This window comes from Podarcis tiliguerta (genome assembly GCF_965153285.1).
Source record: "Podarcis tiliguerta genome assembly, chromosome: 9".
NCBI lineage: Eukaryota > Metazoa > Chordata > Lepidosauria > Squamata > Lacertidae > Podarcis > Podarcis tiliguerta.
In genome coordinates this window covers 59,175,766-59,191,419 of record NC_139542.1, presented here as the reverse complement: position 1 = coordinate 59,191,419, position 15,654 = coordinate 59,175,766, and the positions used below count along the sequence as shown (strand labels likewise).

The 15,654-nt window shown below is 43.5% G+C and overlaps 1 protein-coding gene across 4 annotated transcripts in view; it reads right to left on the bottom strand.

Moving 5' to 3' along the window:
• RFC1 (replication factor C subunit 1) overlaps window positions 1–15,654 on the bottom strand; it is a 40,871-nt gene that overhangs the window by 3,491 nt on the left and 21,726 nt on the right. For 3 of the 4 annotated variants that reach the window (XM_083458070.1, XM_083458071.1, XM_083458073.1), the window contains 12 exons: window positions 12,507–12,611; window positions 11,039–11,432; window positions 9,474–9,583; window positions 7,800–7,914; window positions 7,159–7,247; window positions 6,584–6,721; window positions 6,192–6,287; window positions 5,968–6,066; window positions 5,002–5,156; window positions 4,783–4,900; window positions 3,104–3,249; window positions 1,457–1,670 (listed from right to left, as the gene is read on the bottom strand). In XM_083458070.1, coding sequence (XP_083314196.1) covers window positions 1,457–1,670; window positions 3,104–3,249; window positions 4,783–4,900; window positions 5,002–5,156; window positions 5,968–6,066; window positions 6,192–6,287; window positions 6,584–6,721; window positions 7,159–7,247; window positions 7,800–7,914; window positions 9,474–9,583; window positions 11,039–11,432; window positions 12,507–12,611 — 1,779 coding nt within the window. Of the gene's footprint in view, window positions 1–1,384; window positions 1,671–3,103; window positions 3,250–4,782; window positions 4,901–5,001; window positions 5,157–5,967; window positions 6,067–6,191; window positions 6,288–6,583; window positions 6,722–7,158; window positions 7,248–7,799; window positions 7,915–9,473; window positions 9,584–11,038; window positions 11,433–12,506; window positions 12,612–15,654 lie in introns of all 4 variants that reach the window. The other variant, XM_083458072.1, reaches the window with a different exon arrangement.

Genomic DNA, 15,654 nt, shown 5'->3' with positions numbered 1-15,654 from the left:
AAACCTCTCTCCCTTCTTTCTCAGCCATAAATGGCTACACAGCAGTTAGACTTGGAAAAAGGTCCCATTTATGGCCAGGGCACAGCAGGGCTAACCCTCCCGCCAGAATTGAGCCTAATTGTTGTGTGCAGGGGAGAGATTGTGGGCTGGACCGCAAACCTGCTGTGGGCCACATCCGACCCATGGGCCAGTATTTCTCATCCTTGAAAGGGATAAAATCTTCCTCTTAAGATAAACTCTCACTTTTGGGAGGCACCCAAATACTGACAAACTGGCCTAAGTATTTTAACACGTGAGCTCTAACCCACAGAAATTGAACCTTGCCTGTTACTATCTTCCTTAGGCCTTTCTGCTCGCTCGCTCTTCTTTACCTGCAAGGGCCTGTCTCATGTATTAGCCAAACCCAAAGAATCCCACATGGCAAATCTAGCTGACTTCTGAAGCAGTTGATTAATTGGCCCACCTACAACCTTATCTGTTCTGCTCTGAGCTTATTTGAACAACAAGATCTAAACATTCTTTTAAAAAAACCCACCGCTTATATAATCAGCCTACTGACTAATACCATGCAAAGGCACTGACTTTTAACTAGCTGAGTGCCTTTGTATGTTAGGAGAAAGTTGAGCTAGACATGCCCTGGTTAGTGTGGAAGGCACCTGGAAGCAAGTGGGTAAACTCCCTATATGGTTTAGGCTGGGGGACATAACCCTCTCTGCCTTTGATTCTCCCTTCACATCTGCTAGAAGGAATATTCGCAATAAGTAATCTGTGTCCCCAGGAGGCACAGACGGTGGCGGAGCTTCATGGTCCAGCACCAGGGGGGCAGGGGCGGGGATGGCGCACATCCTGGGGGCAGGGTGCCCAGTGCAGGTGGGGAGGCAGCCGCGATGGCACCCCACCGGGGCTAGGCGCTCCCCCTGCACTCCTCTTCCTCCGCCAGTGGGCACAGAGGCTTAAATCCCCCAATGACTCATGCCTAGACAGTGCAAGGAAAGTTAACGCACTCATTTCTGGATGCCTCCTAAGGTAAAGGATCCCTGGACGGTTAAGTCCAGTCGAATTAGACTATGGGGTGCAGTGCTTATCTCACTTCAGGCCAAAGGAGCCAGCGTTTGTCCACAGACAGCTTTCTGGGTCATGTGGCCAGCATGACTAAACCACTTCTGGCACCACAGAACACTGTGACGAGTGCCAGAGTACACGGAAACGCAGTTTACCTTCCTGCTGCAGTGGTACCTATTTCTCTACTTGCACTGGTATGCTTTCAAACTGCTAGGTTGGCAGGTGCTGGGACAGAGCAATGGGAGCTCAACCCGCCATGTGGATTTGAACTGCCAACCTTATCAGCAAACTCAAGAGGCTCGGGGGGGACGGGGGGACACACGTATGAGAATCCTATTTAAGGAAGCTCGTAAAATGTTTTTGGCAGACAATAATCCATGTAAGAGCAACTTACCTTGGAATCAACTTTAGAAAATTCACTAGGTTTGCCTCCCCAACTGGTTACTTCCATTATGCTTTCGACATCTTCCTTCATCAAGCAGTAAGTATCCATAAATGCTACCACATCCTGCACTCCATCTGTTCCCAGGCAAGTCAAAGGTTTCACAATTGCATCTCGTAAGTATGACAAATAGTCCAGATTTACTGCTCTCTTGCTTGCATGTGTCCTATAGGGAGGGAGAAGAAGCATTATGTGGGTTTCCCCCTAAAGCCTTTCTGAAGGCAGTGAGGGCTCGTGCTCTGCATATAGGTAATCTCAGGTCCCATCGTTGCAATATTCTAGTGAACATCACTCAGTGGGTTGAAGTATAGCCATACTTCCAGACTGGTATAAAGCATATGTAAGTTCATCTGAAGGGCAAAACAGAGGCAGGAGGGCGTGCTTAGCATGTTGGAAAGTACCTATGTGCCAAGCAGGCAATGTGGCTCAAGGGACACCGATAAAGGTGAGGAGTCATGCAGCAGGACCTTTTACCCATAGAATACTCTCTAAACCAGAACTGTTCTGCCCAAAGGACACCCAAAATACTATGAATGCAGCAGTCATCTACCCGACAACGTAACATGTTTAAGATCTATCTTGCAGAATGGGAATACAGTGGTGCCCCGCAAGACGAATGCCTCGCAAGACGAAAAACTCGCTAGACGAAAGAGTTTTCCGTTTTTTGAGTCGTTCCACAAGACGAATTTCCCTATTGGCTTGCTTCGCAAGACGAAACGTCTTGCGAGTTCTTGCGAGTTTGTTTCCTTTTTCTTAAAGCCGCTAAGGCGTTAATAGCCGCTAAGCCGCTAAGCCGTTAATAGCCGCTAAGCCGCTAATAGCCGTGCTTCGCAAGACGAAAAAACCGCAAGACGAAGAGACTCGCGGAACGGATTAATTTTGTCTTGCGAGGCACCACTGTACCAGTTTAATGCAAAGTCAAGAGAGAATGTGGGTAATGAAAAAAATGTGTAAGAACTCAGCATTTTGACCCATTTCCTGTTGATAAATTGTGTTCTGCAGAATTCTAATTACAGAAGAAATGCTTTGCAGGTTTCAGTAACCACCAGTAAAAAAGAATCTCACATTCTAAACCTTTGGCAACTTGATCACTGTGGCCATGTTTACACAATTAATAACAACCCTGTGAGGTAGATTAAAAGGCTGTGACTGGCCCAAGGTCACCCAGTGAGCTTTATGACTGAATGGGGATTTGAACCCTGATCTCCCAGGTCCGAGTCCGACACACTAACCACTACACCACCCTGGCTTCCTAGAGTCCTTGTGCTATGGAGCAGCGATATAAATTAAGTAGGTAAATAAATATAGGGAAAGCAAGATGTCACTTAGAGAAGGATCTGAAATATTTCCCCTGAAGCTTGCATTTGTTTTATTTGATGTTTTAATGTGCTGCAAACTGCTTTGAGATTTTTAAAAAAATATAAAGTAGTGTAGAAATGAAATGAATAGTAACAATAAATTTCATGGGGGACGGGGACGGTACCAAAACATTCTGTTGTGGTGATCATAACCTAGTTTCAGGTGCCGTTTGGCTTATATATCTGAGTTTCTAATACTGCCCATAATGGGGGGATTTGCAACACAGGTCACCAGGATTACCTGAGGCTCATATGCATCGACAGCTCTTGCATGATACGGTCGTGCTTTCCTGTTGATGAAAATTTGCCCAGCCAGCTTGGGAAATTTGGGAATTGTTTCATGTAGCCTCTCATCAGCTCCCCAGGGAGGACACTTGAATAAATGGCCTGAACAATGAAGGAAACATCCATCAGTTTTCCCTGGAAACTGTAGTGGACACCATTATTTTCTAATACGCTACACAGAAAATACAGAATGGTACCCAAGGCCATAGTAGCAGAACAGAGGTGAAGATGGAAGCCCCATCACCAGCACAGAGTAGGGATCCTCTTCCAGCCCAGGGCCCCCATTAATTCCAGGGGTCATGTGTTGGGCCCAGCAAGAGGCAAAGTAGTGGGCTACATTTCAGCCACGTAAAAGACGAGGTTTCTGCAAACATATCACTCTATCCAGGAAAGCAAGAGGCATCACAGGCTAAAGGCACATTCCAGCAAGGCAAAATACCATATTTTTCGCTCTATAAGACGCACTTTTCCCCTCCTAAAAAGTAAGGGGAAATGTGTGTGAGTCTTATGGAGCGAATGCAGGCGGGAGGCTCTGCTTGGTGCTCCCTTTAAAGAGCTGCGTGGAGCGTGTGTGCGGCTCTTGGGGGCTTTTCCCCAAGGAGGGAGGAGGGCAGCCCTTCTCCCTCCTCGCTACGCAGTGATCCCGCTTGCTGTCCTGACTTCTGCCTTAGCCACTCGCAGCCTCTTCCGGGCAGGGGGAGCCTTCATGCCGCTGCCCAGGAGTGGCTGCGCGCGGCTATCCCATAAGCCAGGACAGCAAGAGGCTATCCCAGAAGCCAGATCCCTCTTGCTGTTCTGGCTTCTGGGATTCAGAATATTTTTTTTCTTGTTTTCCTCCTCCAAAAACTAGGTGCGTCTTATGGTCTGGTGCGTCTTATAGAGCGAAAAATACGGTAACTTGAGGGTACAAAGCTTGGAGAGTCTTAAGGACCAGGCAGGCCAGGTCACATGTGAAGGTTCAGATAAACTTCCAAGGGAGAGGTTGGTGTTTACTGGGAAGTAGCCACAGGCTGTGGCTGTTAACTTTGATCCCTGTACATGGCTCCTGTGCTTTGAGATGGAAATTGTGCCAAACTCAGTTGGTAGAGCATGAGACTCTTAGGGTCATGGGTTCAAGCCACACTTGGGGCAAAAGATTACAGGGGTTGGACTAGATGAGTCCTTGTGGTATCTTCCAACTCTGAGATTCACTTTTGAAAGTGCTCGCTGCAGAGACAAATCCCTTCCCACCCCAGCAGGGAGCGAAAAGGCCTTTGAAATCAGGATATTACACTGCTGACAGGCAATACAACCCCTGCTTTCAAAGCTGTTCATGAGGACCTTTCAAAGTTGAGAGCACGCACCCTCCTTCAGTCACTTTGTAAGAGTTTCTCATGGGCAAAACTATACCCCTCCAAATTTATCTGAAATTCTCCCCACCTCTCCCTGTTTTTTTAAGCTGGTATGTTTTCACCCCTCCCTTCCTCCCGCTAAACAAACTGATGGGGGAAAGCATGGCTGAAAAGTTCAGCCCCCGCTCTACTTTGCACAAATCCTGGGCTTTTTTCTCCTGCCACAGCCTGCAACAAAGCAGCAGCAGCAGATACCCCTCAGGCAGCCACACGATATGCTCTGGAAACTAAAGAAGTGGGTAACCTGCGTAGGTAGAAGGCTCCAATTTTGTCGGCTGCGAATCTGCCGGTCAACTAAGTCGCCATCGCAAATACTGTCAGCTGCTTTGCTAAGCAACATCAGGTGTTTCTTCATGTTACCCCTGGGGGGGAAATGATGGCTCACATTACTCACAAACAATTGTACTTTCGTTAGTCCTGATGCAGCTACACAATCCAAATCGTTCAGATTCATTTAACTCACCCTGCGGCAGCTGGGGTCACGTGGATGTAGTTCTCCTGGACAAAGAGCGGGGCGAGAGAGTAATCGTGGAAGAAGAGGTCCGATTTGTCTATAAGGGACATGTGAGAGGTCTCTTCTCCGGTGGCAAAAACCTTCCTGACAACATCGAAAGGGCCCTGCAAAAATTAAAGAGGCTCTGAATTCTACCATCAAGCAAAGCTTCTGCATCAATTGCAGAGATTAGCCCTGGAATAATCTGGGCAAGTATCCACTACAAGTGTTTTTCTTACTATTTATTAAATTCATCCAAAGATCACAGGGCGGTTCACAACATAAAAATATAAAATGAGAACACAAAATACATTATAAAACAAAAACAAACCAATAACGCCGTTGCCCCGACACATTTAAAAGGCCACAGAATGTTTAATCACCCGAAGGACTATAGAGAAAGGTGTTTGCCTAAGATATGTAATGAAGGCAACAGGTGAGCCTCCCTGGGGAAAGCATTCCACAAATGGGGAGCCACCACAGAAAAGGCCCGTTCTCCTGTTGCCACCCTCTGGACCTCTCATGGAGGGGGCACGCAAAGAAGGGCCTCCGATGATTATCGCAGGATCTAGGTTTTTTCATATTTTACATTGAACCTCAAGGACTCCAATAAATAAGACACTCTGCAGCACAATCGCTGCCACATTTACCCAGAATTAAGTCCTACTGAATTCACTGGGCCCTACTTCCAGGTACGTGGGGTCAGGACTGCAGCCTTAGTCTGATTTGGCTCAGTCTTTACATGTTCAAAGCTAACAATATCTGGGGTATCATGAGCTTCAGTGCCTGTTCCCAATACTATTACTGTACTTTTCTTTTTTAAGGCCAAAATTAGACGTACAACTTCTGGTTTCTGGCAAAAATCTAATCTTGCAGGTCCTGTTGCAAAGCAAGCTGGCACAGACAGGGCATTCCCCAAGCCAAACTTCATCCTACCAGCTTGATGTCCTTCTTTGCTTTGTTAGCATCCTCTTTGACACCATCGTAGGTCAGAGATTTGCTCCTTGCGCACCACATGCTGAGATTATGTAAAACCTGAGAACAAAACAGAAAGGTTAGAGCTTGCTTCATTTTGGTGTCTGAAACTCCATCTACCTTGGATAGAGCGCAGACTAAATAAATGACTAAGGATTAAAGGCTGGCACTGATCAATAACTCACTTGTCTGATATCCTGATTGGCTGCCAAGATGACTTCATTCATTGCTGGTGGTGGAATCTTTAACCCCTCTTTAAAGGCAATGGACATCATGGCACCCTGGAGAAGGAAATTAGAGAAATTCATGAAGAATAGATTTATAAGTGGTTATTATCCATTACAACTAAGAGGAATCACTTCTCTCTGATGGTACCATCTAAGGCAATGCCCACCCCCACCCCCCAAAGTTGGGGAAAATAAAGCAATTGGATAGCCATCACTGTTACACCCTGCTTTTAAGCTTCCTGGAAACATCTGTTGGATCTCTTGAAGAAAGGCTTTGGACTGACCCAGAAAGGCAATTCTTATTGTCCTACTTTAAGAGAGTCCCAGCATATTATTTGTCAACCGCCTACCTTAATCTGCTCCACGCGTGGTCTGTGAAAGCGAAGATCAAAGCAGTAGTGGACAAGGGAACGCATCTTTGGGTGATTCCGATCATTACACATACAAATTATAGGAACCTTTGTATGTTTAATCAGGTCAATCAGTTCCTGCAATTAGAGAATGCAACCCCACCATGAAGCCGTTTGTGTGGCTCTGCTGGTACCAACCACAGTGCTGTGCAAATTAGTGCAACTTGATATGTTTGCCATGCATCTCTTCTAGCTTTCAGACATTTAGGAATGACCCAGCTGCTTAACAGCCTAAGCTGCTGTTAGTGAATTAGTCTCAAGGAAAGCAATAGCTTTCTAGTAGATAAACCAAAGCAAGGTTGAGCTTTTTCCTTACATTTTTGTGAAAGAAGCGGTTGGCACAAAATGGAATGATAAAATATTTTTGAGACAAAAAAGACATGATACTCATTTTCAATCAGTTATCCTTTAAGCTAATAAAGATCTGTTCCGTGTGCTGTCTGAACTTCCACCCCTCCCCCCCCCAAAAAAACTCACGATAATCACTTTTACACTTTTCATGGAAGTTATTCTACCTGGATGCCTCCCCTGTCTTCGCTGCCAGCCATTCCATCCACCTCATCCATAATTAGGACATGCTTTGTGCTGACTGAAGATGATGTTCCTGAGGATGATGGAGTAAAAGATTGCAAAGTGATCTTCTCCCCACACAGTACAGCCGCATTCATAGTAAGCCACAAAGCACAACTTACTGCGCACAAGCAAACCACACCCACTTCACTCCTTCCAATTCGTGCAGGGAAGAAATAAACCACCACCTCTGTCTTAACATTACATTTGAACCAGGGATTATGGTTTGTTTCATCCCAAAGAAACTCAGTTAGTAAACCAAGAATGAACCTTGGTTACAGATCATGGTTAGTTGGATGCAAAACAAACCATGATCTGTGGTATTGCTAAGACAGGGATTGTGTTTAATTACATTCTAGGATAGAAGAAGAAACAACTGTCCAGAAAGGCCCAGTTTCATGTCATGGTAAACTGTTTGCTGTGAACCTGCCCATCTCCTGAAAACGTTGCTGCTTACAAAAAATCAATCCAAGATAGAATACCATTTTTTGAGCATGAGGGCCTAACTGTGAAATTGGGGACAGCAAGTCCACATTAATTTTTCTAGCCAGTAAGAAGGAATGCCCAGAAAGGGAAATGAAGATACCTGAACAGAACTCTTTGATGCTGGTGTTATTTAGAGATTCGGCAACCACCTCCTTCAGGCTGTTCTTACTGCGAGTGTCGCTGGCATTTAATTCCACATAGCTCAAGCCCAGTTCCTAAGCCAAACACACAAATAAAACAGCAGTGTCAATAAGACAGACAGACAAACAAAATGCTTATACTGGATAGATCAGTCCAGCAGCCAACAAGCAGTCTTATTCTAGGGATACGGTCAATAAGATCAATAACCACAACCCCCAATCTTCTATGCACACCGCTTGATTCCAGTTAAAAATTGGGGAGTCAGAAGATATTCCTCAGGTCAGCTGTGGCCCTGGATCTTCTCTAAACTAGTCATTGTTTTTGTGATTAGCCACTAATATAAAAATGACCGCAGAGACAAAACAACCACCTGAAAAAATTAAACAAGCAACTCTGCTTTTATAACAGTGAGTCAAAGTGGATTAGGTCAACTAAACAGGTGGACCTGACCCACAGAACAGGATACCACAGAACATTATAATTAAACTTTTTTTAAAAAAAAAATGCAATTGCAGTTGCAACCTTGTTTTTTTAAAAAACAGACTTAGAGTCCTATATAGAAATGAATTACGATATTGGCCTGAATATAAGCCACATTTTTTTCCCCAAATTCCGACTGTGAAAAGTTAAAGTGCGGCTTAAATTTGCAACCTTACAAAAATGGGCTTTTATGATATCACTGCTGAAACAGACAAACGGTAAACGGAACGGGTGTGAGTGCCTGCGGAATTTTAAGGGAGCGGCTTATATCCGGGTATTGTCTTTTTTCTTTCTTCCTCTTGAACTTTAAAGGTGCAGCTTATATTCGGGTATGGCTTATATTTGGGCCAATACGGCAAATCAAAAGCAAACAATTGTCCTGGCCCTCTAATTCTTAGGGAAGCCAGAGGGAGAGAGAAAGAAAGTACAGCTAAAGCCAGTCAACCTGCATACAGTAGAACCTCGGTTTTCGAACATAATCCGTTCCAGGAGTCCGTTTGACTTCTGAAACGTTCAAAAACCGAAAAACAATGGGCTGTCGGCAAAGTGAATGGTGAAAATGAAAGCATTCACTTCTGGGTTTTCGGCGTTCGGAAGCTGAGACGATTGGCAGCCAAGACGATCGAAAACCAGTGTTTGACTGTATTTGACTGTGGTCGCCTCCAGTAAGTGGGGAAACTTTCAGAACTTTCTAATGGCCGAGGTTGATGCTGTTACAGTGGTACCTCGGGTTAAGTACTTAATTCGTTCTGGAGGTCTGTTCTTAACCTGAAACTGTTCTTAACCTGAAGCACCACTTTAGCTAATGGGGCCTCCTGCTGCTGCTGCACCGCCACTGCGCGATTTCTGTTCTCATCCTGAAGCAAAGTTTTTAACCTGAGGTACTATTTCTGGGTTAGCGGAGTCTGTAACCTGAAGCATATGTAACCCATGGTACCACTGTATATGGTGAGCACTGACATGCAGTCCAGCTTTGATTTGCTGATAGACTTAAGCAAGAAAGCAGCTGTCAAGGTCCACTGCAATACCAGAAAATGCATTTCTGTTGTTGTTCAGTCACTTCCTCCATCAAACAGCCCCCAAAGAAGTTCATCCCAATGCTCTCGTTTCCTTTGCATGCAGTCCCCATTTTGGAAAAAAAAATGCAACTCACTTCGCAAACTAGTGAAGCAGTGGTCGTTTTGCCAACCCCCGGGGGGCCAGACAGCAAAGCTGCTTTTGAACTAGCACCGTCGTCTTTGACTCCAAACTTACTGGGTTTTGCTGCAGGGAAAAGAGAGGGAAGCTTTAGCCAACCATGTCATATAACAGCCAAGAGGAAAACAAGCAAGAGTTTAACGAGATTGTTCAATGAAACAGAAACAAAGCAGTTTCAAAACAAAACCCCCCCGATGCTTTACAAATCCAACAAAGGGAGTGCCATGTTGGACATCTCTGCCCATCCCAAAATTATTTTTAAAAATCCAAATGTAGAAAACCAGGCTACATGTGCTAGTGTTTTCAGTCAGTCTTTTCGTTTTACATGAGACAGTACAGTGGTGCCTCGCAAGACGAAAAGAATCCGTTCCGTGAGTCTCTTCGTCTAGCGGTTTTTTCGTCTTGCGAAGCAAGCCCATTAGCGGATTAGCGCTATTAGCGGTTTAGCGGCTATTAGCGGCTATTAAAGGCTTAAGGGATTAGCGGATTAGCTGCTAAAAGGCTATTAGCAGCTTAGTGCTTTAGAAAAAGGGGGTGGGGAGCGGAAAAAAAACCCCCAGGAATCGCAAAACATTTTCGTCTTGCGAAGCAAGCCCATAGAGAAATTCGTCCTGCGAAGCACCTCCAAAACGGAAAACCCTTTCGTCTAGCGGGTTTTCCGTCTTGCGAGGCATTTGTCTTGCGGGGCACCACTGTATCTAAATGCCACCTGCAGAACCTGCAGTAGTAAAACAGGATGCAAGAATTTAAAATGAATAAACTAACCACATGCAAGCCTCCATTTTCAATCTAAAGTTGTACAGTCCCAACAGGGGCCCACAATTATTCTGAATATGTAGATCGGTTCTTAATGCCAGAAAAAATGAACATTTTAAAATAAACTAAACACTGCAGAATTCAAGCAAATTTACTCTGAACTGTCTGTGGGTTTTGTATCAGTTTGAAATGGCAAGGTATTAAAGGGTTTTTTTTCAAAAGCAAAACTGAGCCTGTAAACCTATGGATACCTAATAAGCCTTAAACTTCATGTTAGATTTAAGTTGCTTCAACTGTAAAGAATTTCCTCAGCCAGGCTTGCTTCAAGGGCAACGCTGAAACATGGTTTGTGTTCCTTAAACCAAATTAAATACAGTTGATGTGTTAAGGTGGGAAGCTAATTAGAAAATCCTGTTTATAAATAGCTTTACTGGACTGAAACCATTAATACTGGTTCACCGAATGCAGTATTATATCTACAAACAATGGCTGGGGCAGTAAGAGAGCTGTGTGGGGTAGCAACTATGGACTCCTTGGGAGGGGAAGGGAACACCCGACAAAAGCAAAATTCTGACTCAGTTGTACGCTAACATTGCAATGACCAGATCCAGAACATTAGCAGATTAAAATAAAACCAGGTTTCAATGCTATCTGTCAACCAGGCTACGGTTTGGCATTAAGATGTACTGTATAAATGTAATATACATCATCAAGACCCTGGAAAAAGGTGTCAAGTTCCAGAAGAATCATTTATTGCACAATTACCGTGTTTGTCCTGCGAAATATTCCTATGCCAGTTTCGAAGCCAACGTAAGAGTTTATTGGCACAACTTTGGTCACCTTGTTGCCCAATGATTGTTTTAAGGGATGTGGGCTTGTATTTGTCCACCCATAATAACACCTCAGCTCCACCTTTACTGCCTTTTTGAATTGGGCTCCCACCATCCTTTGGGTCCTTTTTCTCCGGCGCTTTCTGATCAAAGTCCAGTCCTCTCCTTGCTTCCATTGTTTGCTTCTTGGGAGATCTGACGGCATTGTCCTTTTCAGGAGTGACTTTTTTCTTTTTGGGTTCACTCTCTCTAGTTGGAGGGCTAATTTTTCTTCTTTCCGCTTCAGTTTTCGGCGGGGTTTTCACACACTTGGATTTGGCCTTCTTTGCCTTGAAAAGGAAAGACATGCCAGAATTAGCAGGCCTGAGCTCGGAGACAAAAGCTTTCAAATGGTGCTTCTAGGAATTAAGGGATTCTCAAAAAGATCAGCAACGGGAGCTCACTGGCTTCAATCAGATACAAAACTAAACTATAGTTTAAGTATACTAAATCATACTTGAGCGAGCCCTGGGCTTGCTTCAGTCCAGTCATTAGAAGGAGAAAGCTTTTTATTCTGCTTTCAAGAGAACCACTTTTCTGTTAGGTCTGAACCCTAAACTGTGGTTAAAACTGTGGTTAAAACCAAATTATCGATTATTATGTCCCTTTAAGGCTACCAGGGACACACTGCCAAAAAAAAAAAAAAAAAAAGTTGGCTGCCTCCACAGCAGTCGTCCTTTTCTCCATACAATTACCAGGAAGGGGTGGCACATCATAATGTACAATGGCTTCCGGGGACTTTTAAATTAGAAGTTTTAAACAAGTGTGACAAAGTGTGAGGCTGTTTCAGGATTTTTGCTGAAATCCACACAGATTCGAGATGGCACAGACTTACTAGTCTGCTCATGTGCAAGGGACACACATTGAATTAAGATTATTTTCTCCAACCCTAATTACAATAGAGTATCTATTCTGTCAGATGGATAACCGTTTTTTAAAAAATCACTATACATAGCAATAACATTAAGTCTCAGTGTCAGCACACAAACTAGGAGGTTATTCATCCACTTTTAGTTGGGGCTTTTTTGGTCTCTGCTGTGTAAGGAAAGAGGAGAAAACCCAAAGATTTCTATAATTTTTCTCCCCAGCTTGGAAGAAGGCTTTTTCTTGTGAACATGGCTTGTGAGGAAAGCATAGAGCACCCACTCGCCCTGTAAAAATGCTGCAATCTTATTCATAGCCCCCACCCCATGAGTCCACAGTTCTTCTAAAGGCTGTGCGACAACCCAATGCTAGGAAATGTGATATTGAATCTCCTGGCATCAAGCATTCTTTGGCCTTGAGGTTATTCAAAAGAACAACTACTTCTGCAATTAAAAAGAGGATTAAGAGAGTGTTGTCAGTTAAAGCTAATTTGTACAAACCTCTGCTTCAGCTGCCACTTCATACTTTGACTTCTTGCCTGGCATGCTCCGAATCAGGTCAAATAAGCCATCTTCATCAATTATTTTTGTCCCTAAAGCTAAGGCCTATAAGAGAAGCCAAAGTCTGCAATTATTCACATTTATAGCGCTCAGTGTCAGAAAGTAGCATAATTGCACCCAGCTAACATGTTCAAATGCACCAGATGTAGAACCTGGTTAAGCAAATAAAGTACACCTGAAATCAGAGGTCTCCACTAATTATTTCCTCACCTCAACAAGCAACCTTCAGCTCTAGAAGAAGAGAATTTGTCTATCACAAAGATCTGGCCTCATATTGCTGAGGCTGAAAGCCTTTGAGTCTAAGAGTTGTATTGTTGATAGTGCTAACAAAATGGAACTCAGAAAAAGGCCGTTTCACTGAATGCAGGTTAAAGCTGTAACCCTAAGCACATTTATTTGGAAGTGCCCTTGAATTTAGTGTAAACACACTGAGGGGTGCACTTTGTATTGGGCAGCTGCAAGGTGACAATTGTACTTAACTAAAGTAGCGCAGGAGTGAGGAGGAATGCTTATTTCCAATAATGTACAATACAATGTACTGGATGAATATCTCTATAGATAGACAGACAGACAGAAAGATAGATAGATAGATAGATAGACAGACAGACAGATAAGATAATTTATTATGGTTGGAGAGTAGCTTATAAAACACACTTGGGAGTACAATCCCAGAAAGAAAACAAACAGTTAAAACAATGTACAACAAAAAAATTAAAATTTATAAATGTGATAAGCATATAGACACTTAAAACTTTAAGATAAGCTACTGCACAGATATGACCCAGTTACCCATGGAACCGAGTTTGGGGATTTTCTTCATGAACTAGTTTGAGTCGGGGGATGGTCTGCGCCTACAGATCTTTACCATCTGGTGACCATCCGGGTCGTCTTATGATCTTTGCCTAACAGGAAAAGGTCGAATTTTTGCTTTTCCGGGAAGTCAGTGAGCCTCACCAGTAGGGGATCAATGGTCTTACTATGTGCCTCTTCATAAAAGGGACATCTAAAGAACAAGTGCTCTGGGCTTCCCATATCCCCCAATGAGCAGGCACAGAGTCTCTGGGCATATGGAACTTTTTTAAAGGCTCCTTCCAGGACCAGCGAGGGCAGAGCCAAGCTTCTGGCGAGTGTAAAGGCCCTTCTAGCATTTTTGGATACGAGAAAGAAGAGATATGCTTCCGGTGCGGCTATATATCTCTCGATATCTCCAATTTTATAGTCGGGGCACCTTGAGCAGTCCTGTTGTCTCTCGGTGTCTATGATTCTTTGCCTGACCGTAGCTTTTGCCTGGCCCAATCCCACACTTAGAAGGGCTTGAGGGGCAAAACCCAGTTTCTGGAGGGTGTTCAGGACTGCTGCCTGCCAGCCTGACTGGAACTGGTCACAGAGGGTCAGTGGGGATATTCCTCGGGGGAGCAGATTCAATGCCAGCCATTTGTAAACTGATGTTAGGCAGAATATCTCTATCTGCAAGCGCCAATCCCCCATCCCGGGGTGAAACCATTTCAAACCCTGATGGGTTTTCCTCAAACGAACTTCACTGTGTTCCAGAGGGCCTCCTGCATCCCCTCCAAAAGGAGCCACACAAAACGAGTACAGTGGTACCTTGGTTCCCGAACAGGTTAGTTGTCAAACAAATTGGCTCCTGAACGCCGCAAACCCGGAGGTGTTCCTGTTTGCAAACGTTTTCGGAAGCCAAACATCAGATGTGGCTTCCAATTGAGTGCAGGAAATTCCTGCAGCCAATCGGAAGCTGCACCTTGGTTTTGAAATGGTTTCGGGAGTCAAACAGACTCCCAGAATGGATTAAATTCAAGAATCAAGGTACCACTGTACCCTGCAGAGAGCTGTCTTGAAAGAAAATTAGCACCCCCCCCCCAAAAAACCCTATTTCAAATAGGCTGGGGTTGTGGTAAGAGTTAATTTCTAAAAGTTTGTTTCATCAAAAGCGCAGAAATAACCTTTTTGTTGTATTTAGATTTATTTCATTTTATTTCATAAAATTTATACACTTTTTGACTGTAAAAAAAACCCCTCAAAGCAGTTTACGAAACGCTAAAACAAGGAGCAGCAGGGGCGGAGCAGCTGCCAATTTGGGGGGGTTGTCTAATATGCCCAATCACCTAATATGCCGGAATCTACGGTAATTATGAAATTATTGTGAGATTTAATAAGTTAACTGTTTGTATTTGGACAACTTTTCTGCTGTACTTTATTGGAAGGAGAAAAATAATAATTTCCTTAATAACAATTTAAACAATTTATTTAACTCAAACAATAATTTTATAGCATATGTATCCATGTTTGTTAACTGATAAGGCTAAACTATTTTAAGAAAACAACTTAGACTGAGTTTTAGTACACATGAAAAACTTAAAACAAATCCCTATTTCCTGATGAATAGCTTTTGGACTATAATGTAACTTAAATAGAAAACTTTTGTTAGAAAGATTTTTCCTCCAAAAGCATTTTATTTTAAAAATCCAATTTAAATAAAAGAAATCTGATTTAAATCAAAAGAATCCATTTTTAATTGTTGATTGTTTTATCCACCCTGGTTAGTTCCATTCAAACAAACAAACAAACAAACAAACAAACAAAAACACAGTAACTTTCACACATAATGTTAGTTCATGCAAATCACTGCCATGAGTTATGGCAGCCTCTTACCATTGATAGCTTCCTGATGTTTGTTTTGGACTCCAGTTCCCATCAGCCCCAGCCAGCATAGCCAATGGTCAGGGATGATGGGAGCCGTAGTCTAACACATCTGGAGTAGGTTGGAGAAGAGTTACAGCAATGCCCATTACTTGGTTTTTTAAAGGATTAAACTTGTATTAGCCAAGATAGTTAAATGGAACTTTGAGATTCAGAGGCAGTGCACTTCAGAATACCAGGCATGAGAGATAAGCAAGGATAGCCTTTGCCATTGTGCATGGACCAGACATTTCCCAAGGCAGTGCTGGGCGCTGCTGGGGACAGAATATTGGAAAAGATAAACCTTGATCCAATCCAGTGAAGCCATTCTGTTCTCAAGACCGGGACATGGCTTGATAGGAGAAGAGGATACATAGGTCAAGGAGGCAAG